At 48.8% G+C, this 27,894-nt stretch overlaps 1 protein-coding gene across 1 annotated transcript in view; it reads left to right on the top strand.

Moving 5' to 3' along the window:
- The window catches only part of prkcsh (PRKCSH beta subunit of glucosidase II), a 95,636-nt gene that overhangs the window by 54,367 nt on the left and 13,375 nt on the right, over positions 1-27,894 (top strand). The window contains exons 12-13 of the mRNA XM_080216617.1: positions 11,922-11,991; positions 22,594-22,683. Of these exons, the coding sequence (XP_080072743.1) occupies positions 11,922-11,991; positions 22,594-22,683 (160 nt within the window). The remainder of the gene's footprint in view (positions 1-11,921; positions 11,992-22,593; positions 22,684-27,894) is intronic.

The following is a 27,894-nucleotide window of genomic DNA, read 5'->3' as shown; positions in this document are numbered from 1 at the left end:
GAGTGCATTTAGTGCAGAACATGAGGTGCTGTACTCAACAGAATTGTTGGTAAGTCATGGCTCAGCACAGGGCAGGTGAAGGTCAGCACTGCTATCTCACATAATCAGGGACCTGGGTTCGATTCCTGGCTTGGGTCACTGTCTCTGCAGAGTCTGCATGTTCTCCCCATGTCTGCATGGGTTTCCTCCAGGTGCTCCGGTTTCCTCCCACAGTCTGGAAGACGTGCTGGTTAGAGTGCATTGGCCATGCTAAATTCTCCCTCAGTGTACCAGAATAGGAGTGTGGCGAGTAGGGGATTTTCACAGTAACTTCACTGCAGTGTTAATGTAAGCCGACTTGTGACGCATAAATAAACTTTAAACTTTATTTTTATTGGTGCCTTTCGGTACTTCAGTTCGAATTGTAAAAGCCAATTCAGATGAAGTCCAATCATGGTGAGGGACAAACCCGATCCAAGCTGGCGAGACAAGACATTGTGTCCAATCTTGGGCTTGATCAAACAAGGTCCAAGCTGACAGAATGAGGCATTGCACCCCCTCCTGGGCTTGATCTGATGCTTCAACTTTGCTGCGGTGACTTTGAAAAATGGCATTGAGTAAAGCCTTGGTTTAACCTCATTGGCTCCCCCAATCCTTTATTCATAGAATCATAGACTCCCTACAGTGCAGAAGGAGGCCATTCGGCCCATTGAGTCTGCACCAACAACAATCCCACCCAGGCCCTATGACCATAAACCCCATGTATTTACCCTGTTAATCCCCTGACACTAGGGTCAATTTAGCCTGGCCAATCCATCTAACCAGCGCATCTTTGGACTGTGGGAGGAAACCGGAGCACCCGGAGGAAACCCACACAGACACGGGGAGAACATGCAGACTGATTCCATGGAGGCTGCAGCAATTCCCTCATGAGGGAAGAAGCAGGGGTAGGCCGTCAGACCCCCTGCGAGCCTGCCCTGGCAATAGACTAAACCACTTCCATCTCAGCTCCACTGTCCCACAGTTTCCCCATCTCCCACTGGCAGCTTTATTGACGTCTTGTTGCGTAGGCTCAGAAACTGATCTCGCAATAACTCGCTGGATGGAGAATTCCACACCGATGCCCCTTCGAGCAAAAAAACCCTTCATCATCTTGGTCTTAAATGGTCACTCCCTCGTTCCAGGACTGAATCCGTGTCTGGCATACCCCAGCCAAGGGGGAAATCGCCATCTCTGTATCCACCCTGTTAAGCCATTAAAGATTTTATATGTTTTAATGAGATCACGTCTCCCCTTCACCTTTGGGACTGGTCTAATACAGGCTTTCTTTCCTTTGATATTTCTTTCCTTCTCTCCTGCTGTGGCTTTATAGGTAAGAGCAGATTTGTAATTGTGTTTTTTTTTATATATATATATGTAAACCGATCCAATCATTTAACAGCAAGTTATTCAACTGCTGCAGACATCTCAGAATATCCACATGCATTTGGGTTTATTGTGTCTTTCTCTGTCCCGCGGACAGTCTTTCTGTCTATTTATTGCCCCTTCACCCGCTTGCGCCCCCCTGCATCTCTCTTTGACATTTTAAAAACAGCTACTTGTTTGAGACAGAACTGAAAACAGCATCCCTTTTAAAAAAAAATAGAACCCCCTTTGGACAGCAATCGTCACAACAGCGATTTAGATGAGAACTGACAATTCATCAAAAATGAAGTGTCATTTTCCGTGGGGGCATGTCCCTGCAATTATAGAAACAAAACACAAGGTGGAAAGCCTGCAGCCTCACCACTGGGGGCTGCGGGTTGTCTGCACGGTTTAGTTACACCTGTGGTAAGAGGCTAGCAGACAAGGAGCGAGCAGGTGCGGCGCTACTTTATTTACAGCTCCGTTGCACTTCATCATCCTTCAGGTGTGTCGCCAGTTAATTCATCGGGGTGTCTGATTCTTGTTTACACCATGCAAAAGGCAAAGCGAAACCTGGACTTGTGCAGGTTGAGACCTGTTCCGCTGGGGTGAAACCTGAACCCAGAAGGCAGCCCAGCTAAGCTGCTTTATTGGGAAATCCAAGGCAGCAATGGGTGAGGTTTTGTTTTTGTCCTTCGCTCTGCCTTGTATCCTGATAGTGCAGGACACGGCGTGTAAATGGTGACACTTATGCCAGTGTCCTCCGGATCACCATTTGGCAATGGAGACACCTCGGAGGCATGGTGTTGTGATCCTACCTATGCCCAAATTAACATAGAAGATCATAGAATCCCTGCAGTGGAGAAGGACGCCATTCGGCCCATGGACCCCGCACCGACAACAATCCCACCCAGATCCCATCCCCGTAACTCCAAAGAGGGCGGCGCAGTGGTTAGCACTGCTGCCTCACAGCACCAAGGACTTGGGTTGGATTCCCGGCTTGGGTCACTGTCTGTGTGGAGTTTGCACATTCCTCTTGTGTCTGCGTGGGTTTCCTCTGGGTGCTCCAGTTTCCCCTCTGTCTGAAAAATGTGATAGGTGCGTTGGCCGTGCTAAATTCTCCCTCTGTGTATTCGAAATGGCGCCAGAATGTGGCGACAAGGGGATTTACATAGTAATTTCATTGCAGTGTGAATGTAAGCCTACTTGTGACACTGATAAATATTTATTTACCCTGCTAGTCCCCTGACGCTAAGCAGCAATTTAGCACGGCCAATCCACCTGATCCGCACACCTTTTGGAGTTGACAGGAAATGGCAGTAGAAAGAAGCGAGGTCTGAGACGATGTCTTGAGCATTTGTTGCACTCGTCGAGGCAAGAGAATAGATGTTCATCACATCCCTGATTTGTGCTTTGTAGATTCCTGGAAATGCCCAGGAGGGCCCGGATGCTGATTGACTTGCTAAACCTTTCCTGTTTTCGATCGCGCGCACGTTCCTTTGTTGCACGCGCACCTTAACCATCCCCTCACATGTTGCCTGTTTGTGTCAGGAGGCGTCGTATGCTAAAGGGAATCAATTCAAAATCTGTGAATGGGAATTGATGAGCTAGGTAATGTGCTGGGTTTAAGCAGTGTATCCAGCGTTTGAAGCTTCTTCGTGGTATATGAATACCTTTTATCTCCTTGCTGGTTTTGCAGCCACTTTATGGCTTCTCCTGCCAGAATGGGTCATAGCCTTTCAATAAATAAAGCCGAATTCCAAATCTATGATGGAACCAGAAAATGCTGGAAACATTCAGTTGGTGTAGGGAGCATCTGTGGAGGGTGGAGAAGAGTTCATCGCCGGAATTCTATCATCCACAAAATCAGAGTGGGTGAGGGGTAGGATGGACAGTGGAAATGTCTGTTGATCTCGGGCAGGATTTTCCTGTCTGCCTGGATGTACTCGCACCTCGGGGATTGCAGCGGTTCAAGAAGGCGGCCCACCCACCACCTTGTGAAAAGGCAACTAGGGAAGAGCACTAAGTGCCGGCCCGGCCAGCGCTGGCCACGACCCACTGAATCGAGCTGAGGGAGAGCGGAATCAGTTGGTGCGACCGGGAGGAACAGGGTGGCCTTGGGTGATTTTGGGTCTTTGGTTGGGACCGCGGGTGGGGGAGAGAGGGTGTCCAAATGCAGCACAAGACTGCAAGCGGTCTGGGTTCAAGTCACACATTTCCCCCAAGGAGAAGAGAAGGAAGCACACGACCCTAGGCTAAAGGGATGATACAGAGATGGGGAGGAATTTCTTCAGCCAGGGAGCGGTGAATCTGTGGAACTCTTTGCCGCAGAAGGCTGTGGAGGCCACATCATTGAGTGTCTTGAAGACAGAGATAGGTTCTTGATTAATAAGGGGGTCAGGGGTTATGGGGAAAAGACAGGAAAATGAGGATGAGAAAAATATCAGCCTTGATTGAATGGCAGACCAGATTCAATGGGCCGAGTGGCCTAATTCTGCTCCTGTGTCTTATGGTCTTATGATGGCTGGGGAACGGGTTTTGTAGCAGGGGCCAGCCACCATGAAGTTCAGCTTGATATTTTAGTTGGAGTAAACTTCTGTTCAGATAATGCTGGATGTCAGGCAGACAGCTTTGAGGCAGAGAATAATCGTACAATAGCGGTCCTTTATCCCTCAGGCCTCTCTATATTAAATCTTTATCATGCTGATCGTGTAAAAGTGATGCATGAAATTATTTTCTGCCAAAAGAGTAATTCTGAAGGAATTTCAGATACTTCTGGACACACAATTCTGAAATTTTGCACATTTAGAGAAGAGAGTATAGTAACATACTGCACAGTGACACACTGCTGCCTCACAGCTCCAGGGGCCCAGATTCAATTCCGGCCTTGGGGCGACTGCTCGGTCTGTATAGAGCTTGCACGTTCTCCCCCATGTCTGCGTGGGTTTCCTCCCATGCTCCAAAGATGTGCAGGTTAGGTGGATTGGCCATGCTAAATTGCCCCTTAGTGTCCCAACATTTGTAGGTTAGGTGGATTGGCCATGCTAAATTGCCACTTAGCATCCAAAGATTTGTAGGCTATTGGGATTGGCCATGTTAAATTGCCCCTTAGTGTTAGGGGGATTAGCTGGGGTAAATGTATGGGGATAGGGCCTGGGTGGGATTGTTGTCGGTACAGGCCCAAAGGGCCGAATGGCCTCCTGTACTGTAGCGATTCTCTGACTCTAAGAAGTCAGCAGCTTTTGGCTCTCTCTCCGTAGTGTTATTCCTTTCGCTGAGCAGATTCTTGTTCTGGGAGGTCAGGATAAGGAGAGGTCACTGCGGGCTTCGCAGTTCTAATTCAGCAAAGCTGCTGCTGCAGGGAAAAAAAAAACGCTGGCGGTTCTTTTTTCTTCCCCCCCGCCCCCTTTTTTTAATTTCTGTTTCCTTGCTTTATCCTCTTTATCTTTCGTTTCCAAACACACATCAAAGGACGGGTCAGGGCTGAGACAGCAGCTTTCTGCCGGCGCTTATCCTTGCACCAGGCTAGTTCCAGCCTTGCATCTATGAAAGTGACCTAGATTCGCAGGAGCGGTCCACTGGATACCAATCCATCTGACGAACCGGAGAGAATTTTTATTTCTTTCCTCTCTCTCTCTCTTTCGTTCTCTCTTTTTTTTTTGAAGTTCAAGGGCCCAAGCTACAAAATGAGCTTATCTGAATTTTTTTTTTTGATCGCAGAACATAGACTTGACAGAAGGAGTCAGTTTTTCTTTGTGCCGCAGGCTTATTTGCCCTGTAAATATCTGTTTGGTTTCTGTCAGATCTCTGAGTAATGGAAAATTATTTTCAGATGGATGGAAGCGAGGCAGTGCCCCCCCCCCACCCCCCCCCCCCACAACCCTGCTCCCCCCCCCCCCCCCCCCCACACACACACACACACACACACACACACACACACACACACCTCAAATTGCAGCCTTCTGTCATAGCTGCCATCTTAAACGCGTTTCAGTTTTAAAATGGAGGTCGTGAATGAGACCCGTTTTGATTTAAGAAAAGCTGCGGAACCATAAAGCGTTTACCTGATGATACGCAGTGCCAGCAAAGCGTTGGTGGTGCTTTGCAATGGCTGGGATACTCTGTACCAAGATAGGTGGCACCTTACAAGCATTGACAGCTATTACAGGTCCCAGGAAGGCTTATGCTGAAGGGCTGCTTGGGGTGGAGGGGGGAGAGAGAGTTGGTGTGAGGAGGTTGGGGGGGGGGGGGGAGTGGCGAAGGGGATAAGGAAGAGAGGGTGAGAAGAGGTGGGGAGGCAGGAGGGTGAGGGGATGGGAGGTGAGGAGGAGGGTGGGGGTTGTGAGGAGAGGAGGAGAGGCGCGGGGTGAGGTGAGTGGGGTGGTTGGGTGTGAGGTGAGATGGTGAGGCGGAATGTGAGGTGAGGTGGCGGGACGGGGTGTGAGATGAGGTGGGGGGGGTGAGGTGGGGTGGGCGGGCAGTGGGGTGAGGTGGGGGGGTGAGGTGAGGTGGGTGGGCGGGCAGCGGGGTGAGACAGGCAGGCAGTGGGGTGAGGTGAGGGGGGAGGGGTTGAGGTGGGGAGGTAGGGGGGTGAGGTGGGGGGTGGGGAGGATGGGTGAGGGGAGGGGCGGTGATGAAGGGAGGGTGGTACACACCCTGCTCGCAAAGGGGATGAGCTCTGGGGAACAGAAAGGCCTCTGCTTTACAGGATGAGGAGGGTGCATTCTTCAATGTGCTTAAATTATTCAGCGGTGTAGATAAATGGGTGGCACAGTGGTTAGCACTGCTGCCTCACCCTGCCAGGGACCTGTGTTCGAATCCCGGCTCGGGTGACAGCACATTCTCCCTATGTCTGCGTGGGTTTCCTCTGGGTGCTCCAGTTTCCTCCCACAGTCCGAAAGGCGTGGTGGTTCATAGAATCCCTACAGTGTGGAGGAGGCCATTTGGCCCATTGAGTCTGCGTCAACATCTATCCCACCTCTTTACCCCTCCGCCCTGGCATCCCACCTCTTTACCCCTCTAACCTCAGCATCCCAGGACACTAAGGGTCAACTTAGCATGGCCGATCAACCTAACCCGCAAATCTTTGGAGTGCAGGAGGAAACCGGACCATCGGTTAGGTGCGTTAGCCATGTTATGCTCTCCCTCAGTGCACCCGAACATGCGCCAGAGTGAGGCGACTGGGGGGATTTTCACAGTCACTTCATTGCAGTGTTAATGTCAGCCGACTTGTGACACTAATAAATAAAGTTTAAAAACATTGAAACTAAATTAGACCCAGATTATTACTTCAAAGCGAGCGAGAAGATGGGGGCAGAACACAAGCGAAAATGAAGCTGCCCAGCGCAGCAGGGCAGAATGACAGGCGTTTGCAAGAATCAGGGCTTTGGAAAGGTGAAATATTGTCCACTGTGCAGCTAGATGCTGTGGTGGAGTAATTGGAGACTGCAGGACCAGTGGACGCTCGTGTTTGTGAGTTTTCCTGTTTTAATTATAGCTGTATAATTTTCTCTCTCATAATTATGCACTTCTGAGTTGCACCTGGTCTCCTCCTTGAGCTTCCCGGTAATGTTGCCAAACTAGTCTGGAGAGGTCCTACTCACCGGGTTAAATCTCTGAAGATCTTTGACAACCTGTCAGTGAAGATGGATCCATCTCCCCCCCTCGCCGTCTCCCCCCCCCCCCCCTTTAATTGGGGATGGGGAGCCCCATATTGAGGATTAGACGCGAACAACTTGAGGGTGGGGTGGGGGGGAGAGAAATCTAAATCGTTATTCGCAAAAGATCCCATTGCGTTTAAGTATTTATCAGCGCCGCAAGTCGGCATGCTTAAACGCTGCAGTGAAGTTACTGTGAGAATCCCCTGGTCGCCACATGTTCAGGTACTCTGAGGGAGAATTTAGCAAAGCCCAATGTACCTTAACCAGCACACCTTTTAGACTGTGGGAGGAAACCGGAGCACCCGGAGGAAACACGCGCAGACACGGGGAGAAAATGCAAACTCCGCACTGACAGTGACCTGAAGCAGGAATTGAACCCGGGTCCCTGGTGCTGTGAGGCAGCAGTGCTAACCACTGTGCCTCCCTTTAGTCACTTCCCCTGTCTAAGCAGTAAAATTAATGTTGTATATTAATAGGCAGGACAGTGGCACAGTGGTTAGCACTGCTGCCTCACCGCGCCAGGGACCCGAATTCAATTCTGGCCTTGGGTCACCGTGTGAAGTTTGCACATTATCCCTATGTCCTTGTGGATTTCTTCCAGGTGCTCCGGTTTCCTCCCACACCCCAAAGACATGCGGGTTAGGCTGATTGGTCAAGCTAAATTGCCCCTTGGTGTCAGGCGGATTGTGGGAGTAAATATGTGGGGTTACGGAGGTACGACAGTGCCTGGGTGGGATTATTGTCGGTGCAGGCTCGATGGGCCAGATAGCTGCCTCCTGCACTGTAGAATCTATATACACCTCATAGGATCCTACGTTGCAGGAGGAGGCCATTCGGCCTATTTGAGTCTGCACCGACCACAATCCTACCCAGGCCCTATCCCTGAAACCCCATGCATTTTCCCTAGCTCGTCCCTCTGCCTCTAAGGGGCAACTTAGCGTGGCCAATCCACCTAACCCGCACATCTTTGGACTGTTTATTTCTTCCCGTTTTCCTTCCTCCTAAATTCTGAGCCAGAGCGAGGGCCATCAGCCGTCACCTTTTACCAGCAAGCTACCGCTCCGGAAGCGTAATATGCTGAAAGGTACCCTGACTAAACTGATTTGAATTCAGTCCAGTTCCTGGACAGTGCAACATTTGAGTTTGTTTTTTCCTCTCTCTCAAATCGTTCAGCGCATGTGCACAGTTTTCACGAACAGAAATGGGATTTGGCGTGTTGTGCCTTTGTTTTCTTTAACCCTACCCCACCCACCCCTTAAAAAAAAATCGATAGTCATGAAATATGGAGTAGCTGTGCTCCCAGAAGGGAAGACGGTGCTTGTGTAAGTGGCTGTGTCAGCGTGCCTACAGCTGATGTCATTGTCTCCGAGGACAGCAGGTGTGAGTTCCTGCTGTGACGATAATGCAGCATTTTCCAAGCTAAATTGCTGGCTCTCGGCTCAGGGTTCCAGCCTCTGTGGCGCCACATCACGCTGGAGCCCTGGCCCCTGCTGTGAGCATGTAGCTCCACACTTGAGACTCATTTGAGGGAGAGATTTTTTTTTTAACCCCTTCAGCCACTAAGTTTTCATTTACTGACTGGCTCCAGCCCCCTGTCGTTTCCGTTCTTGCTGCGATCACCTTTTGCTCTCATTATCCTCCACGAGCACCCTCTTGCTTGGATTTTGCCCTTCTGATTCTGAAACTCAGACCAAGGAGTGCCAGTTAAATCCCTACAGTGCAGGAGGAGACAATCTGGTCTGTCAAGTCGACATTGACTCCCCAAAAGAGCGTTCCCCCTCAGACCATTCCCTCCCCCACACCCCATCACCCTGCAGATTTACCATGGACCACCTAACCTATACATCTTTGGATACTAAGGAGCAATTTAGCATGGCTAATCCCCCTAACCTGCACATCTTTGACATTTAAGCGGCAATATAGCATGGCCAATCTACCGAACTGATGCATCTTAGACACTAAGGGGTAGCTTGGCAGGGCCAATCCACCTAACCTGCACATCTTTGGATACTAAGGGACAATTTAGCATGGCCAATCCCCCTAACCTGCACATCTTTGGATACTAAGGGGCAGTTTAGCATGGCCAATCCCCCTAACCTGCACATCTTTGGATACTAAGGGGCAGTTTAGCACGGCCAATCCCCCTAACCTGCACATCTTTGGATACTAAGGGGCAGTTTAGCATAGCCAATCCCCCGAACCTGCACATCTTTGACACTAAGGGCAATGGCCAATCCACCTGACCTGCACATTTATGGGAGGAAATCAGAGCACCCGGGTGAAATCCTGTGTTGAGTAGTGGAAGGCAGGGTACCGTACCTAAGTTGGATCTTTTTTGTAAATCTGACCTGGTGAAAACCTGTGGCTGATTCTTCTGCCTTTTTAGTGCATGCATGCTGAGGTAACCCTAACCCTAGCCATGGCTGGTATTGGTTGCCTCAGCCCGGTCCAGGGAATTCGACTGCCTTCAGTGCCTTGATGCTGCACTAGGGGTCACCATTATCCAGTACATCATCAAGGGAATACTCTCCTGGTTCCTAACAACCTCATTTACTTGATCTAGCATTGCAGTAGCGTAGCATTGCAGTAACCTAATGTTGCGAGTGACCAGTTTATGCCTCCACACATCTAATGTGGCTTCAACCTCAGGGATGATATTTCTCTGTAAATATTGCAGCCCATAAACATCTGAATGTGAATCGTTTCAGATGTTCTGGAAGAGATTAACTCGAGTCAGTCATCGAGTCCCTACAGTGCAGAAGGAGGCCATTCAGCCCCTCAAGTCTGCACCCATCACAATTCCACCCAAACCCTATCCCCGTAACCCCATGCATTTACCCTCGTTTGACCTCCTGACACTAAGGGTCAATTTAACATGGCCAATCCACCTAACTCACACATCTTTAGGACTGTGGGAGGAAACAGGAGCACCTGGAGGAAACCCACACAGACGCGGGGAGAATGTGCAAACTCCACACAGACAGTGACTCAAGCCAGGAATTGAACTTGGATCCCTGGCGTTGTGAGGCAGCAATGCTTGCTGCCATGCCGCCCCTACTTCATATTTTCCTATTTTTAGTTTTTCGGGTTGCTGCTAGAATTGTGACTTGGTTTGGCCCCCCTCTCAGCAATGGTGCGCAACTCTCCCTCCCCACGAGCGATGTCTCTCTGCTGTCTTTTTTTCTGGAGTGTTCGGACATCCAGTTCATAAGATATAGGAGCAGAATCAGGCCATTCGGCCCATTGAGTCTGCTCTGCCATTCGATCATGGCTGATATGCTCCTCATCCCCATTTTCCTGCCTTCTCCCCATAACCCTTCAACCCATTACCAATTAAAAATCTGCCTAACTCCTCCTTAAATTTACTCACTGTCCCAGCATCCACCGCAGTTTGGCGTAGCGATTTCCACAGATTCACAACCTTTTGGGAGAAGTAGTTTGTCCTCAACTTTGTTTTAAAATTGCTGCCCCTTATCCTGTCCTGGAATGCCCCAAAGAGGAAGCATCCACTCCACCTCTACTTTATGCATACCTTTTATCATCACCTCAATTTGATCTCCCCTCATTCTTAAGTCGAAGTATATTTTATTTATTTCTTTATTGCTGTCACAAGTAAGGTTACATTAAAGTAAAGTTTATTTATTAGCGTCACAAGTAAGTTACTGTGAAAATTCCCTAGTCACCACAGTCTGGTGCCTGTTCAGGTCAATGCACCCTAACCAGCATGTCTTTCTGCATGTGGGAGGTAACCAGAGCACCCGGAGGAAACCTATGCAGACAGAGGGAGAATGTGCAAACTCCATACAGACAGTGACCCGAGGTCAGAATTGAACACGGGTCCCTGGCACTGTGAAGCAGCAATGCTAACCACTGTGCTGCCCCATCAACATTAACACTGCAATGAAGTTACTGTGAAAATCCCCTAGTCACCACACTCAAGCGCCTGTTAGGATACATTGAGGGAGAATTTAGCACGGCCAGTACACCCTAACCAGCACGTCTTTCCGACTGTGGGGGGAAACCAGAGCACCCGGAGGAAACCCACGCAGACATGGGGGAGAACGCGCAGACTCTGTACAGACACTGACCCAAGCCGGGAATCGAACCTGTGTCGCTGGCGCTGTGAGGCAGCAATGCTAACTGCTGTGCCGCCATAAACTATTCAATCTCTCTTCAGGCGACAAACCCCCTCAGCTGTGGAATCAGTTGAGTGAACCATCTCTGAACTGCCTCCAGCTAACCAGCTCGCAGACTTTAGCAGCACAGTAGCACAGTGGTTAGCACTGCTGCTTCACAGCGCCAGTGACCTGGGTTCGATTCCCAGCTTGGGTCACTGTCTGTGTGGAGTTTGCACATTCTCCTCGTGTCTGTGTGGGTTTCCTCTGAGTGCTGCGGTTTCCTCCTACAGTCTGAAAGATGTGCAGGTTAGGTCGATTGGCCATGCTAAAATTGCCCCTTAGTGTCCTGCGATGCATAGGTTAGAGGGATTATTGGGTAAAGTATGTAGGGATATGGGGGTGGGTAGGGCCTGGGTGGGATGGTGGTCGGTGCAGACTTGATGGGCCGAATGGCTTCCTTCTGTACTGTAGGATTTCTATGACTTTGTGCCATCTCAGCAGATTACGTAACGGAGCTGGTGTGTTTTTTTCACATATATAAAGCGCTCTCGAGACATTCTAACCTGTACGCTGTTTCTCTTGACGCTAGTGCCGTTATCTTTGATTTACATGGGAAAATAAAGGGGATGCTGACTGATGTGTTCCCAACACGTTCGTGCCTCTGGTGCTGCAGCCGGGGTTGCGTTGGGCTCCCTCTAAACCCTGTGCAGTGCTTTGCTGCGTTCACCCTGCTGACCCGCATCTCCCTTCTATTTTCCAGCTGCTGAAAAGGCCCGAAATGAGTTCTCCGAAGCCGAGAAATCGCTGAAGGAGGTGGAGAGTTTGATTGGGTAACGTATCTCAAAAACGTACTTCCCAAAAATAGCTTGGTTTTCGAGGCAAGGTGTGCCCCGAAAAGTACCATAGAATCCCTACAGTATGGAAGGAGGCCATTCACCCCATCGAGTCTGCACCGACACCAAACCCAGGTCCTATCCCCGCTTAGCTACCCTTGCTAAGCCCTTTTATCCTGTCACACCCCGGGACACTAAGGGTTAATTTAGCATGGCCAGTCAATCTAACCTGCACGTCTTTCGGACTGTGGGAGGAAACCGGAGCACCTGGAGGAAACCTACGCAGACACGGGGAGAACATGCAGACTCCACACAGATAGTCACCCGAGCTGGGAATTGAACCCTGCTCTCTGGCACTGTGAGGCTGCATTGCTAACCACTGTGCCACCATGCCGCCCGGCAGTCCCTGCAGTGCAGAAAGAGGCCATTCAGCCCATCGAGTCTACACCGACCACAATCCCACCCAGGCCCAATCCCCATATATTTACCCTGGCTGGTCCCCCTGACACTAAGGGGCAATTTATCATTTCCAATCCACCTAACCCTCTTTGGGAGGAAACCGAGGCACCTGGAGGAAACCCACGCAGACATGGGGAGAATGTGCAAGCTCCACGCAGACACGGGGAGAATGTGCAAGCTCCACATAGACAGTGACCCAAGCTGGGAATTGAACCTGGGTCCCTGGCGCTGTGAGGCAGCAGTGCTAACCACTATTGCCGCCCCTTCCAGGTGAGAGAACCTCTCCTTGGGAAGCCACAACCTGAAAGTCCTTAAAAACTTGGTTTGTTTCTTCCACTTTTTGGCTGCTCTACTCATTAGCGTGCAGGACTTGCACAGGACGTGGAAGGTAATATATCGCTGCACTCCTGTTTTCTTAAGGACTAGTTGGCGGGTTGGGGATGAGATCAGGAAAGATGACCCACGATAGATGTTGAAGGACAGCATCAAGGTAAAGTCGCCAAAGTCCCAGCGAACCATGGACTCCTCTTCCCCCTTTTTAGAGAAAGAGAGAGAGAGAAAACTGACTGGTGATGATTTAACCTGAGGATCACTACCGCTCACGTGTGGGGCATGGTTGAAAAGCGAAGCCTTCATGAATAGTGTGCAACACCGTAAGACTTAGGAGCAGAATTAGGCCATTTGGCCCATCGAGTCTGCTCCACCATTTGATCATTGCTGATAAGTTTCTCAATCCCATTCTCCCGCCTTTTCACTGTAACCTTGAATCCTCTTACCGATCAAGAACCTGGCGAAAAACTGCAGCAGGCGACGGTGCAGAGGGACCTCGGGGTCCTTGTGCATGAGTCGCAAAAACCCAGCCTGCAGGTGCAGCAGGTGGTCAGGAAGGCGAATGGGATGCTGGCCTTCATAGCGAGGGGGATTGAATATAAAAGTAGGGAGGTCTTGCTGCAGCTGTATAGGGCATTGGTGAGGCCGCAGCTGGAGTACTGTGTGCAGTTTTGGGTGCCGCACCTGCGCAAGGATATTTTGGCCTTGGAGGGAGTGCAGAGGAGGTTTACTAGGCTGATACCGGAGTTGAGGGGGTTGAGCTATGAGGAGAGGCTGAATAAACTAGGCTTGTACTCGTTAGAGTTTAGAAGAATGAGGGGAGATCTCATTGAGACGTATAAGATGATGAATGGGATGGATAGGATAGAGGTGGAAAGACTCTTCCCGCTCAAAAAAGACAGTAGGACTAGGGGGCACAGCCTCAAGATAAAGGGGGGGCGGTTCAGAACGGAGTTGAGGAGGAACTTCTTCACTCAAAGGGTGGTGAATCTCTGGAATTCTCTGCCCGTTGAAGTGGTGGAGGCTACCTCGCTAAATATTTTTAAGAAGCGGGTTGATGGGTTTTTGATAAGAGAGGGGATTAAGGGTTATGGGGAGAGGGCGGGAAAGTGGAACTGAGCCACGACAGATCAGCCATGATCTTATTGAATGGCGGGGCAGGCTCGAAGGGCTAGATGGCCTACTCCTGCTCCTATTTCTTATGTTCTTATGTTCTTATGTTCTTAAATACACTCAACGACCTGGCCTCCACAGCCTTTTGCGGCAAAGAGTTCCACAGATTCACCACTCTCTGGCTGAAGAAACTCCTTATCTCTCTTCTAAAGGGTTGTCCCTTTACTCTGAGGCTGTGCCCTCGGATCCTAGTCTCTCTGACTAATGGAAACATTTTCCCCAGGTCCACTCTATCCAGGCCTTTCAGTATTCTGTAAGCTTCAATGTGATCTCCCCTCATCCTTCTAAACTCCTTCGAGTACAGACCAAGTCCTCAGACCACACCCCCTGCCCATTCGTCTGAACTCCAGCGAAAACAATCCTTACCTAGTCAATCTCTCCTCGTACATCAGTCTTGCCATCCCTAGAAATAGCCTAGTAAGAATAAAATAGAATCCCTACAGTGCATAAGGAGGCCTTTTGGCCCCTCGAGTCTGCACTAACAATAATTCCACCTCGACCCTATCCCCACATATTTACCCCGCTCACCCCTTTAACCCATGCATCCTGGGACACTAACTGGCTAATGCATCTAACCCACACATCTTTGTTTTTCAAATATCCCATACTGTTTTTGGCTGCAGGAAAACCCCTCCCTTTCTCGCTTCCCATGTAGGGCTATCTGCCTTTTAGGGTCATAGAGATATACAGCACGGACACAGGCCCTTCGGCCCAACTCATCCATGCTGACCAGGTTTCCTAAACAGAACTAATCATAGAAACCCCACAGTACAGAAAGAGGCCATTCGGCCCATCGAGTCTGCAGTGACCCACCCAGGCCTTACCCCCACATCCATACATATTTTATCCACTAATCCTCTAACCAATGCATCTACGGTCAATTTAACATGGCCAGTCAACCTAACCTGCACATCTTTGGACTGTGGGAGGAAACCGGAGCACCTGGAGGAAACCCACGCAGATACAAGGAGAATGTGCGAGCTCCACACAGACAGTGACCCAAGCCGGTATTGAACCCAGGTCCCTGGAGCTGTGAAGCAGCAGTCCTAACCACTGTGCTGGCGTTCCACCCCCACTGTGCTACCGTGCTGCCCTAGTCCCATTTGCTTCTGTTTGGCCCTCTAAACCTTTCCCTATCCATGTACCTGTCCAAATGTCTTTTAAATATTATAATTGTACCTGCCTCCGCTGCCTCCTCTGGCAGCTCATTCCTCACACACATGGCACTCTGTGAAGAAGTTGCTCCTCGGGTTTCTTTTATACCTTTCCCCCCCTCACCTTAAACTTTTATTCTTCACTTTGCTACGTGTTTGTTGCAATCAAAGTTAAAAGTTTTTAAGTTCATTCATTAGTGTCACAAGTAGGCTTACATTAACTCTGCAATGCAGTTACTGTGAAAATCCCTGAGTTGCCACACTCCAGCGCCTGTTTGGGAGAATTTAGCATGTCATTTTGGACTGCGGAAGGAAACTGGAGCACCCAGCGGAAACCCACGCAGATACGGGGAGAATGTGTAGCGCCGTACAGGCAGTGACCCAAGCCAGGAATCGAACCCAGGTCCCTGCCACTGTGAGGGAGCAGTTCTAACCGCCGGCCCCTATCTGTCCCAGCTACAGTATAATATCCAACACATCTTTCCACCCTTCTAGTTCTGATGAAGAGTCATGTGTTCTTGAAGTGTTAACTCTGTTTTCTCTCCCTACTGTTGCTGCCAGACCCACTGAGTATTTTTTTCCGGTGCACTGTGTTCCTGTTTCTGATTCCACATCTGCAGCATTCTGCATCCTTGACGTTACAATCTATTTGTGCTGTAGCTAACTGAGGACATTCAGCATGATGTGTCATCAAAGAACTGGATGAGAGAGATACTTAATTTTAAGTGAGGTGGCAGGATGCCACAGTGGTTAGCATTGCTGCCTCACAGTGCCAGGGACCCGAGTTCGATTCCAGCCTTGGGTGACTGTGCGGAGTTTACAGGTGCTGTCCTGCGTCTGTGTGGGTTTCCTCCCACTCTCCAAAGATGGGCAGGATAAATTGATTGGCCATGTTAAATTGCCACTGAGTCAGGGGGATTAGCAGGGTTTCGGGGATAGGGCCTGGGTGGGGCTGTTGTTGGTGCACACTCGAATGGCCTCCTTCTGTGCTATAGTGATTCCATGAAAACCCAGCCAGTTATGTTCACGCAGCAATGTTCTTGTGTTCTTGTGTTCATGTTCATATCAAAGCTTGGTATGAACATTCCATAAACAGCCAGCAATGTTCTTGTGACTTCTGTTTGCTTTGCATCCAGTGGCTGTACCATGCGATTTGCGATTGCCTGTAGCATAAGTAAAGTTTGTTTATTGGTCACAAGGCTTACATTAACACTGCAACGAAGTTATTGTGAAATTTGCCTGGTCACCACACTCCGGCACCTGTTCAGGTACACTGAGGGAGAATTTATCACGGCCAATCCACCTACCCAGCATGTCTTTCGGACTGTGGGAGGAAACCAAAAATTAAAATTAAAAAGCAAAATTAAAGTTTGTTTATTAGTCACAAGTAAGGCTTACATTAACACTGCAGTGAAGTTACTGTGAAACTCCCCTAGTCGCCATACTCGGGCCCTCTGTTTGGTCAATGCACCCTAACCAGCATGTCTTTTGGATTGTGGGAGGAAACAACAGCACCCGGAGGAAACCCATGCAGACACGGGGAGAATGTGCAGTGTCCACACAGACAGTGAGCCACGCTGGAAATCGAACCAGAGTCCCTGGGCGCCATGAGGCAGCAGTGCTTACCACTGTGTTGCCCGATGCACACAATTGAAGGGAAATTGGACACTCCGTTATCAGGAGATGCAGCATCTGAATGCCAGAGTATTGCATCAGCCGCTGTCACCTTGGAACGCGGTTATTGTCAATTGGCTGAATGCAGCCTTTTCTGTTGAAAGGGAAAATCCCCAAACTGGCACTCATCCCTTTGTTTCCAAAAAAGAATTGAGCGAAGCAATGTGTTTTTGTTTCCACAATCTAACAATACAGCAGTTAATCAGAATTCACAGCCTTGCGCTGAAAATGGCTGTACTTCATTTGTTTTGAAGCTAACTGGTTCAGAGCAATTGGGCATGTTCAAGATATTATAATCTGCTGTCTGAAGTTGTCAACGCAACATCAAGCTGTCTCTGCTTTGCTAATTAATAAAGCTCTGTCCTGTATCCTTGAGGATCTATGCTTTGTGATGTGAATGTTACAGATTGTGCTATTTATTTGTTCAGAGAATCCCTACAGTGCAGAAGGATGCCATTCAACCCATCGTGTCAGCACCGGTCACAACCCACCCAGACCCTATCCCTGTAACCCCTTGCATTTACCCTAGCTAGTCTCCCTGACACTAGGGGGCAATTTAGCATGGCTAATCCACCTATCCCACACATCTTTGGAGTGTGGGAGCAAACAGGAGCACACAGAGGAAACCCACGCAGACATGGGGAGAATGTGCAAACTCTATGCAGACAGTGACCCAAGACGGGAATTGAACCCCAGTCCCTGGTGTGATGAGGCAACAGTGCTAACCATTGTTCTGTGGCATGCTGGCACAGTGGTTAGCACTGCTGCCTCTCGGCGTCAGGGACCCGGGTTCAATTCCAGCCGCGGGTCACTGTCTGCGTGGAGTCTGCACATTCTCCCCGTGTCTTCATGGGTTTCCTCCGGGTGCTTCGGTTTCCTCCCGCAGTCCAAAAATGTGCAGGTTAGTGGATTGGCCATGGTAAATGTGCAGGGTTAAGGGTATAGGGTGGGGGAGAGGCAAGGGTAAGACATGCTGTCAGAGAGTTGGTGTCGATTTGATGGGCCGAATGTCCTCTTGCAATGTGTAGGGGTTCTGTGATAATAAAGCTACATGCTTTTGCAGGTCTTCTTTAGCATTAGAACCCATACTTGCAGCAGCAGTGTCACAAATGCAGGCAGAGGGAAACTTGCTTTGTTCTCACCTTCTGTGACCAAGTGCCACATGGCTGATCCAGTAGTTAGCGACAAATAAAAAAACTAGGTTTATTTCTTTGCATCAGAACGATTTTGAAACCTAGCTTTGGCTTGTTCAGCGCAAGCTCGAGGAACAACACCTTCCCTTCCGACAGGGGATTCATTCCTGGAAGGTGGCCAGTATTTATTGCCCATCCCGAATTGCCCTCGAGGAGGTGGTGGAGAGCTGTCTTTACGAACCACTGTGGTCCATTTGGTGTAGATACACCCCAGTGCTGTTGGGGAGGGAGTTCCAAGATTTTGACCTAGCGACAGTGAAGGAATGGCTGATTATATTTCCAAGTCAGGACGGCAACTTTGAAGGAACCTCCAGGCGGCTGTGTTCCCAGGTATCTGCTGCCCATGTCCTTCTAGGTGGCAGTGGGCTGGAATTTGCTGTGTGAGGAGCTTCATTGAGTTCCCACAATGTATGGCTGGGCCAACACACACTAGTGAACCAGCTGAGTTGTTGCGACAATCGGCAATGGTTTCATGGTTATCATTAGACTTTTAATCTCAGATTTTTATGAATTTAAATTTAACCAGGTTTCGGGTCCTGAGAGCATTAGCCTGGGTCTCATGATTGCTAGTCCAGCGACGATGCCACTACCCTGCCACCGTCCCATATTGTCATGTAATCGTAGAATTCCCTACAGTACAGGAGGAGGCCTTTTGACCCATCGAGTCTGCACCAACCACAATCCCACCCAGGCCCTATTTCTGTAACCCCACATATTTACCCTGCTAATTCCCCCTGACACTTAAGGGTCAATTTAGCATGGCCAATGCAGCTAACCTGCACGCCTTTAGACCGTGGGAGGAAACGGGAGCACCCGGAGGAAACCCATGCAGACATGGGGAGAGGGTGCAGACTCCACACAGACAGTGACCCAAGCCGGGAATCGAACCTGGGTCCCTGGCGCTGTGAGGCAGCAGTGCTAACCACTGTGTCACCATGCCACCCACTCTTTCCTATTGTCCACCCTGTCACAGACCCTTTCCTTTTATTCTTCTGCACACTATTCCCCTCCCCTCTCACTTGCTACATTTTTTACTTCTGTCAGTCCTAGTGAAAGATCACAAACCTGAAATGTTCACTGTCTTTCTCTCCTGCCCAGATGTTAGCAAACCTGCTGAGTATTCCCAGCGCATTGACATATTCTCAATCTGAAATCTGGACTCATTGTTGAGGAGCTCCTTTGCCTCCTTCCTTAATTTAAACCGACTTTGTCTAAATACTGCTACTCTCTTTTTCCTCCTCCTACACTTTGCCGATGTTCTGTGCCAAATGCCTTCGTCCTGGGATAATTAGCATTGCTGCCTCTCAGTGTCAGGGACCTGGGTTTGATTCCCAGCTTGGGTTACTGTCGTGTGGAATCTACACGTTCTCCCTATGTCTGCGTGGGTTTCCTCTGGGTGCTCTGGTTTCCTCCCACAATCTGATAGACGTGCTGGTTTAGGGTGCGTTGATCCTGCTAAATTCTCTCTGCGTACCTGAACAGGAACCGGAGTGTGGCGACTGGGGGATTTTCACAGTAACTTCATTGCAGTGTTGATGTAAGCCACTTATGACACTAGTAAATAAATAAAGATGTGTTGGTTTAGGTGCTTTGGTCATGCTAAATTCTCCCTCAGTGTACTTGAACAGGACTGTGGGATTTTCACGGTAACTTCATTGCAGTGTTAATGTAAGCCTACACAAATAAATGTTAATGTAAGCCTGTGACACAAATAAATAAATGCGTGCTGGTTTAGGACGTGTTGGTCATGCTAAATTCTCCCTCAGTGTACCCGAACAGCCGTCGAAGTGTGGCGACTAGGGGATTTTCACTTTCGTTACAGTGTGAATATAAACCTACTTGTGATACTAATAAATAAACTTTCTTTTCAGTAGTGAGACCTTTATAGCTGTCAAGATTTTAACCGGAAATAACTTGGCATGTGTACTCCTGGTGTGATTTTATTTTCTTGAATAGCTTTTATGTTCTGACCTTTGTACTTTTGTTACTGCTGTTGTTCCCCGCTCTTGTTGCCATATTGGAGAAGGTAGTCCAGGATGTGGCATTGTTGAGTGTTGGTCAGGGAGGCGATTGTTATGGAGGGCAGCAAACCCCAGGATTGGTTCTGTGACATTTCCAATGCATTGTCAGAGCTGGAGGGGAGTGATTGCTTAAGAAGATTTCGCTGAACTGGAGAAATCTGCTGACTGTTTTGTCATGATTTGATTTTTGTGTGTGTGCGTGCGTGCGTGTGCGGTTTTTGCACCGTTCCTTTGAAAGGAAGCAAGTGTATTTGTTAGGGAGGGTGAGTGAGATTAGAGAGCAGAGTAGTGTGGATGGAGCAAAGGGTGTGCAGCATGTAAGTCATTGCGCAGTCCCGAACCTGTCATGGTGCTGTGCCGGGTAACATTTAGAAATAGGCATAGAAATCCCTACAGTGCAGAAGGAGGCCATTTGGTCCATCAGGTCTACCCTGACACAGAGCACCTTACCCAGGCCTAACCTCTGACTGACCATTATCATTGTAATCCCACATATTTATCCTACTAATCCTCCTAACCAGAATATTTTTGGATACTAAGGAGCAATATAGCATGGCCAATGCGCCTAACTTGAACATCTTTGGATGCTAAGGGGCAGTTTAGCATGGCCAATTCACCTAACCTGTACATCTTTGGCCATGCTAAATTGCCCCTTAATGTCCAAAGATGTACAGGTTAGGTGGATTGGCCATGCTAAATTGACCCTTGGTGTCCAATCCACCTAATGGGCACATCTTTTGACACTAAGGGGCAATTTAACATGGCCAAATCACCCAACCTGAACATCTTTGGACGCTAAGAGACAATTTAGTATGGTCAATCCACCTAATCTGTATATCTTTTGACACTAAGTGGCAATTTAACATGGCCAATCCACCTAACCCACACATCTTTGGACTGTGGGAGGAAACCGGAGCACTTGGAGGAAACCTACACAGACATGGGGCGGGGAAGAACGTGCAGAACCTGCAAAGACAGTGACCCAAGTCGGGAATCGAACCCGGGTCCCTGGTGCTGTGAGGCAGCAGTGCTGACCACTGCCGCCCCATGACTTGAAGCTTATGAGGTTAAAATGTGGGAGAACAGGCAGGATCGTGTTGGAATATTGCAAGAGATAATGAAAGCATGAAGGGAAGGTTTCATCTACAGAGTTGGGTAATATTAAGGTGGTGTAAATAGACGGTCTTAGTGAAGGTGCGAACATGTGTTCAGAAACTGGTTTCTGGGGTCAAACCTGACACCAAATTTGTGAACAGACTGCTTTAGTCTTGCACTGTTGCCATGGGGAGGGATGGAGTCAGTAGCTAAGGGAACAGTGTCGGGAGCCAGGATTAAAAGCATTTAGTTTCAATCTTCCTAATATTTAATTGGAGGGAGATTCTGCTCATCCAGACCTGGGTGTCAGATACAACAGGCTGATACTTTAGCAACAGTGAAGGAGTGTAGAAAGGTAATGTTGAGGGTGAGCTGGGAGATGCTAATGTACATCAGATAGATAAGTATCACTGTGTTTTCAGATGTTGTTGTCAAGGGACGGCATGTAAATGAAGCAAAGGACGGAGCCAAAGAGAGATCCTTTGGGGATACAGGAGGTAATGGTGCAGGAGTGAGAAGAGAAGCCATTGCACAAAAACATAGAAACTAGAAGCAGTAGGAGGCTATTCGGCCCTTCGAGCCTGCTCCACCATTCATCTTGATCATGGCTGACCATCAAGTTCAATATCCTGATCCCGCCCCCGTATCCCTTGATCCCTTTAATTCCAAGAGCTATATCTAATTTATTTTTGAAATCACAGAACATTTTGGCTTCAACTATTTTCTGTGGGAGTGAATTCCACACATTTGCCACTCTCTGGGTGAAGAAATTTCTCCTCACCTCAGTCCTAAAAGGTTTATTCTTATCTTCAAACTATGGTAGCCATGATGTGGAGATGCTGGTGTTAGACTGGGGTGGGCCCAGTAAGAATTCTCACAACATCAGGTTAAAGTCCCAGCAGGTTTATTTGGAATCACGAGCTTTAGGAGCACTGTCCTTCACCTGATCAAGGACTCCGTTTGGCTCATCGAGTCTGCACTGACCTCCGTCCAGGCCCTATCCCCATACCTGCATTTTACCCTAGTTAGTCCCCCTAACTCGAAGGGGCAATTTTGCATGGTCAATCCACCTTACTGCTCATCTTTGGACACAAAGGGGGAAATTTAGCATGGCCAATCCACCTAATCTGCACATCTTTGGGCTGTGGGAGGAAACAGGAGCACCCGGAGGAAATCCATGCAGACACGGAGAGAAGGTGCGAACCCCACAGACAGTGACCCAAGCTGGGAATTGAAACTGGGTCCCTGGCAATGTGAGGCAACAATGCTAACCACTGCGCCGCCTAATTTCACTGCATTGTAATGAGGTGCTTGTTAATTTTTTTTTAACATGAATGACGGGCTTTGTTTAATCGAGCGCTTAAATTTTTATTTTTATTTTCCTCGTTTTGATCTGCCTCCGTAGTGGGATAAGAAACTTGGATCCTGATTATTTTAACATTCTTTGAATGGTTCATTTAAACCCAGAAAGTGATACCTTTCGCTCCTGATGTTTTACAGGAACATAGAGAAGGAGCTTACGATTGATTTTGGAAGTGATGGTGAATTTGCATACATGTTCAACCAGTGCTACGAAATGACGACAAATGAGTGAGTACCATCTTTATTGCCTCTCCTCCCCTCGTCCTTTTTTTTTTGCTTCTGCGGTTTGCATGTTCGTAGTAAAACTTCCAAGCCCAAACAGATCGTTATCCCGAGGGCGTTAACTTCGACTAGGTGGGAAAAGTAGGCCATGATGGTGCCCAGGCAACAGGAGGTGGATGGAAAGAGCTGCTTATGGAGGATGAGTCTCTTTTCTCATTAACGAAACATCGAGAGCAGCTTCAACTTGGATTTAAGTATCATCCTTTGACCGTACCAACTCATCAACAGAAGAGGAGCAAGCAGTATTGGTAGGCAGAGGGATCTGGGTGTACAGGTATACAGGTGATTGAAAGTGGCAATATAGATGGAGAAGGTAGTTACGAAAGCATACGGCATGCTTGCCTTCACTGGCGGGGGCACTGAGTTTAAAAATTGGCAAGTCGTGTTGCAACTTTATAGAACCTTAGTTAGGCCCTGCTTGGAATATGGCGTTCAATACTGGTTGCCACACTAACACTAATAATCCACAATTGTGCACATCTATGGACACTAAGGGGCAATTTAGCATGGCCAATCCACCTAAGCAGCATATCTTTCGGACTGTGGAAGGAAACCCATGCACTCATGGGGAGGATTTGCAAATTCCACACAGACAGCGACCCAAGGCTGGAATTGATCCTGCGCCCCTGGTTCTGTGAGGCAGCAGGGTTAGCTGCTTTGCCAGCCTACATCTTGCCTCTGTATGCCCCCTCCCTCTCCCCCTCCCCCTCCCCATTCTAGATTTCCCCGTGACTGGGCCAGGAGAGGGAGGGCGGAATATCCTCTCAGCATCTACCCCGCCCAGTGTGTTTCAGTAAGGTCACCTTTAGTGTGCATTCTGCAGCAGGGTTTGTGTGAGTGAAGCTGGATTTTTTTACGCGTTTGATTTGGTAATTTTCTGAAGCCCCACACATTGGTCACAGAGGCTGTCACTGCCCCCTGACCACAGGTGATTTAACATGTCAGGGTGAGCAGCTGAGGATAGACATGCGGCTCTGTCTCCGCTGACTGCTCTCCGCGGTGTGATATTAACCTGATGTTCAGGCGACTGCGGCCCACAAAAAATACAATCTCGTTTTCAGACGAGGCTGCTGGTTTTGGTGAAACGCAGACCAGGCGGGTAAAGTAACCCTGCGGATTTTTTTATCCTGCTCCAGGTCTCTGTACAGTGGTTGCAGTGTTAAAGATATGGGGGGTGATGCTGGTCTTCTGAAAGCAGGATCGGGCATCAGAAACACATATAGTTGGGAGTACGGGTATTGGCCTGGTTCGGGAAGGTTGGATGCTTGTCAAGATTGTGCTCTCTCTGCTTTGGATGCAGGTGTTTGGGGATTGGGTGTTTGTGTGTTGTCTGCGCAGCTGAATCTATTTAAATTATGTTTCTTCCGCAGTGTTGTTTCAGCCAGTACAGCCAACCAAAGCTTCACGCAGCAAACTCTTCAGCAAAACAGCAAATAATTACTGTCAACACTGCCCCCCCCACCCCCTGCATCTCTCTGTCTCTCTCGCGCTCCCTCTCACCTACTCTTCTCTCTTAGTCTACCCTCTTTCTTCCTCCTCTCTGTCTGTCCACTCTGTCTCCCCGTCTCTCCCTCTCCTCTCTCTCCCCCGTCACTCCCTCTCCTCTCTCTCCCCTCCTTTCTCTCCCTATCACTCCTCCTTGTCTTTCCCCGTCCACTCCCCCTCCCCTCTCTCCCCGGTCACTCCCCTTCTTTCTCCCATTCACTCCCCTTCCTCTCTTTTCTCTCTCTCTCTCTCTCTTCTTTCCCCGCCTCCCCCCCCCCACCCTTTCTTTTCTTCCTCCCGGTCACTCCCCTTCCTCTCTTCCTGCCCTGTCACTTCCCCCCTCCCCCCAATAGGGCAGTTCATTTGTGGCTATTGAATGATTTATGAAAAGTACAAAATCAATCTCCCAAATTTATATCTACAGCAGCTGGTTGAAGGTTGCTGTTTCTTTTCAAGCAGGGTTCTGTAGCTGCCAGCCTGTTTTATGTACTCCACCTGCCAACCTTGTGTGATTTGTCAGCTTAGCTCTGTCTTAGTTGACCGTCACTGCTCTCAGATTATCTTTTATTTGCTGCTTTTCCTGTACATATTTCAGCATTGCACAGGAACAGGTTTCTCTAGGGTAACACAATGGCAGAGTAGGAAGTGCCACACCATTTGTGTTCCAAGCCACTCTAGTTGGATGCACTCAGAACTCTGGCATGCATACCATAGAAACTGTACAGTGCAGAAGGTGGCCATTTGGCCCATCGAGTCTGCACCGACAACAATCCCCACCTAGGCCCTATCCCCATAACCCCACCTTTGCATTCCGGGGCAATTTTACATGGCCAATGCACTTAACCTGCACGTTGTTGGACTGTGGGGGGGAAACCGGAGCACCCGGAGGAAACCCACGCAGTCACGGGAGAGGATGTGCAAACTCCGCACAGTGACTCAGGCTGGGATTCGAACCCAGGTCCCTGGAGCTGTGAGGCAGCAGTGCTAACCACAGTGCCTATACCTATAGCAATCCCTCCTGCTTGAAGCCCTGTCCCCCTGGATGCTGAAACTGATCAGAGTTTAATATCGTCCACGATTTTGGAGATATGAAAGATCCTTAGACAGCACCTTCCAAACCCACGACCACTTCCATCCAGAAGGACAAGGGCAGTGGATACATGGGGAACACCACAGCTGCAAGTTCCCCTCCAAGCCATTCACCACCCTGACTTGGAAATATATCGGCCGTTCCTTCGCAGTTACTGGGTCAAAATCCTGGAATTCCCTCCCTAACGGCATTGTGCGTCAATGCACAGCACGTGGACTGCAGTGATTCAAGAAGGCAGCTCACCCCCACCTTCTCAAGGGGCAACTAGAGATGGGCAATAAATGCTGGCCCAGCCAGCGACACCCATGTCCTATAAATAAATGAAAAAGGAATCCTATGATTTGAATTATTCTTGAACCCAATATTACAACATTTTTTGATCTCGATCCTTGCGAGCTTAAAATTAATCCATGTATTTTAAAAAATTATAAAATAAATGCTTGATTTGATTTATTATTATCACATGCACTGGGATACAGTTAAAAGTATTGTTTCTTGCGCGCTATACAGACAAAACATACCGTTCATAGAAAAGTGAAGGAGAGGGTGCAGAATGTAGCGTTACAGTCATAGCTCGTGTGTAGAGAAAGATCAACTTAGCGCGAGCTGGGTCCGTTCAAATGACCCAGGGAAGAAGCTGTTCTTCAGTCGGTTGGACCTCAGACTTTTGTATCTTTTTTCTGACGGAAGAAGGTGGAAGAGAGAATGTCGGGGTGCATGGGGTTCTTGATTTATACTGGCTGTTTTTCCAAGGCAGCAGGAAGTGTAAACAGAGTCAGTGGGTGGGAGGCCGGTTTGTGTGACAGTTTGGGCTATGTTCACGACCCTTTGTAGTTCCTTGCGGTCTTGGGCAGAACAGGAGCCCATACCAAGCTGTGATACAGTCAGAAAGAATGCTTTCTGTGGGGTGCATCTGTAAAAGTTGGCGTGATACACCGAATTTCCGAGTCGAGTTTGGCACTTGTACTTGCACAGGGAAACTTGTTCATTTTCTGAACCCTTCAAAGTCTTTACCGCTTTCAGAATCAGCTATGCCTTTCTGAATCTGTTTCTGATGGAAAATTCCGAGTCTGCATGGTGGCACAGCTTGTTAGTGGGAGGAGAGGTGACGGGACTTGCAAGCCGCTTCTTCAGTCTCACCCTTGCAAATGGAAATTTACAGATTAAGCTAGATTCTGCTAGGTGCAAGGACACGCACTTTAAAATGTCTTTTCTTATTTGAAGTTTGCTAAGGAACTGACCCGACCTTGCTTGAAAAATGCAGAGCTGTTTAGTGGTTATTTTCTATTATTTGTGTTGAGCACAGGTAATGGATTAATGCTACGATTACAAATGGAGGTGAGGTGTTCGCGTGCGAGTGCTGAGGGGAGCTGAGAAAACGCCTCCAGTTCTTGATGCTACGTATGAAATTGTGGCGGAAGTGCATTTAATTTACTGCGTTGTTAAAGGTTGCACAGCTTGCAGAGGCGTTGTCTAAAGTTTATTTATTTGCGTCATGAGCAGGCTTACATTAACACGGGTGGCCTGAACATCCAGGCTCTAACATATTCATGGTAAGTAGTCTCACAACCTCGGGTTAAAGTCCAACAGGTTTATTTGGTAGCACGAGCTTTTGGAATGTTGCCCCTTCATCTCCACTCGCCTGATGAAGAAGCAGCCCTTCGAAAGCTCGTGCTACCAAATAAACCTGTTGGACTTTAACCCGGTGTTGTGAGACTACTTACTGTGCCCACCCCAGTCCAATGCCGGCAACTCCACATATCATGATGTATTCATAGAGGTTCTTTTACAGAGGACGGCGGCACAGTGGTTAGCACCGCTGCCTCACAGTGTCAGGGACCTAGGTTCAATTCCTGGCCTTGGGTCACCGTCTGTATGGAGTCTGCACATTCTCCCCATGTCTGCATGGTCTGGTTTCCTACTACACTTCAAAGATGTGCAGGTTAGGTTAATTGGCCGTGCTGAATTGACTCTAGTATCAGCGGCATTAGCAGGGTAAATGTGTGGGATTACGGGAATAGGTCCTGGGCGGGATTGTGATAGGTGCAGACTTGATTGGCCGAATGGCCTCCTTCTGAACTGTAGGGATTCTATGATTCTCTTCTATGATCCTAACACTGCAGTGCAGTTACTGTGAAAATCCCTTAGTCGTCACACTCCAGCGCCTGCTCAGGTTCACTGAGGGAGAATTTAGAACGGGCAGTGCACCCTAACCAGCATGTCTTTCGAACTGTGGGAGGAAACTGCAGCACCCGGAGGAAACCCACGTAGACGTGGGGAGAACGTGCAGACTCCACACAGACAGTGACTCAAGCCGGGAATCGAACCCGAGTCCCTGGCGCTGTGAGGCAGCAGTGCTGACCATTGTGCCACCGAGAGGCATATATGTAAAAGATGCTGTTGGAGATACCAGGGCCGGATTTTCGTCTTGAGGAGAAATGCATAGTATTTATGCACATAAACTGAGCATTTCTTTGCTTGCTACAGCGCATTTACTCAAGGTGTGCTTGACAGGGGGAACTAGCCTTTTTTAAATTCATTTATGGGCTGTGGGCGCTGCAGTCCATGTGGTGTAGGTACAC

The sequence above is a fragment of the Carcharhinus amblyrhynchos genome, chromosome 33, assembly GCF_965287045.1.
Source record: "Carcharhinus amblyrhynchos chromosome 33, sCarAmb.v2.hapA, whole genome shotgun sequence".
Lineage (NCBI taxonomy): Eukaryota > Metazoa > Chordata > Chondrichthyes > Carcharhiniformes > Carcharhinidae > Carcharhinus > Carcharhinus amblyrhynchos.
The sequence above is the reverse complement of the archived record's forward strand: the minus strand, read 5'-3'. Positions and strand labels throughout refer to the sequence as shown.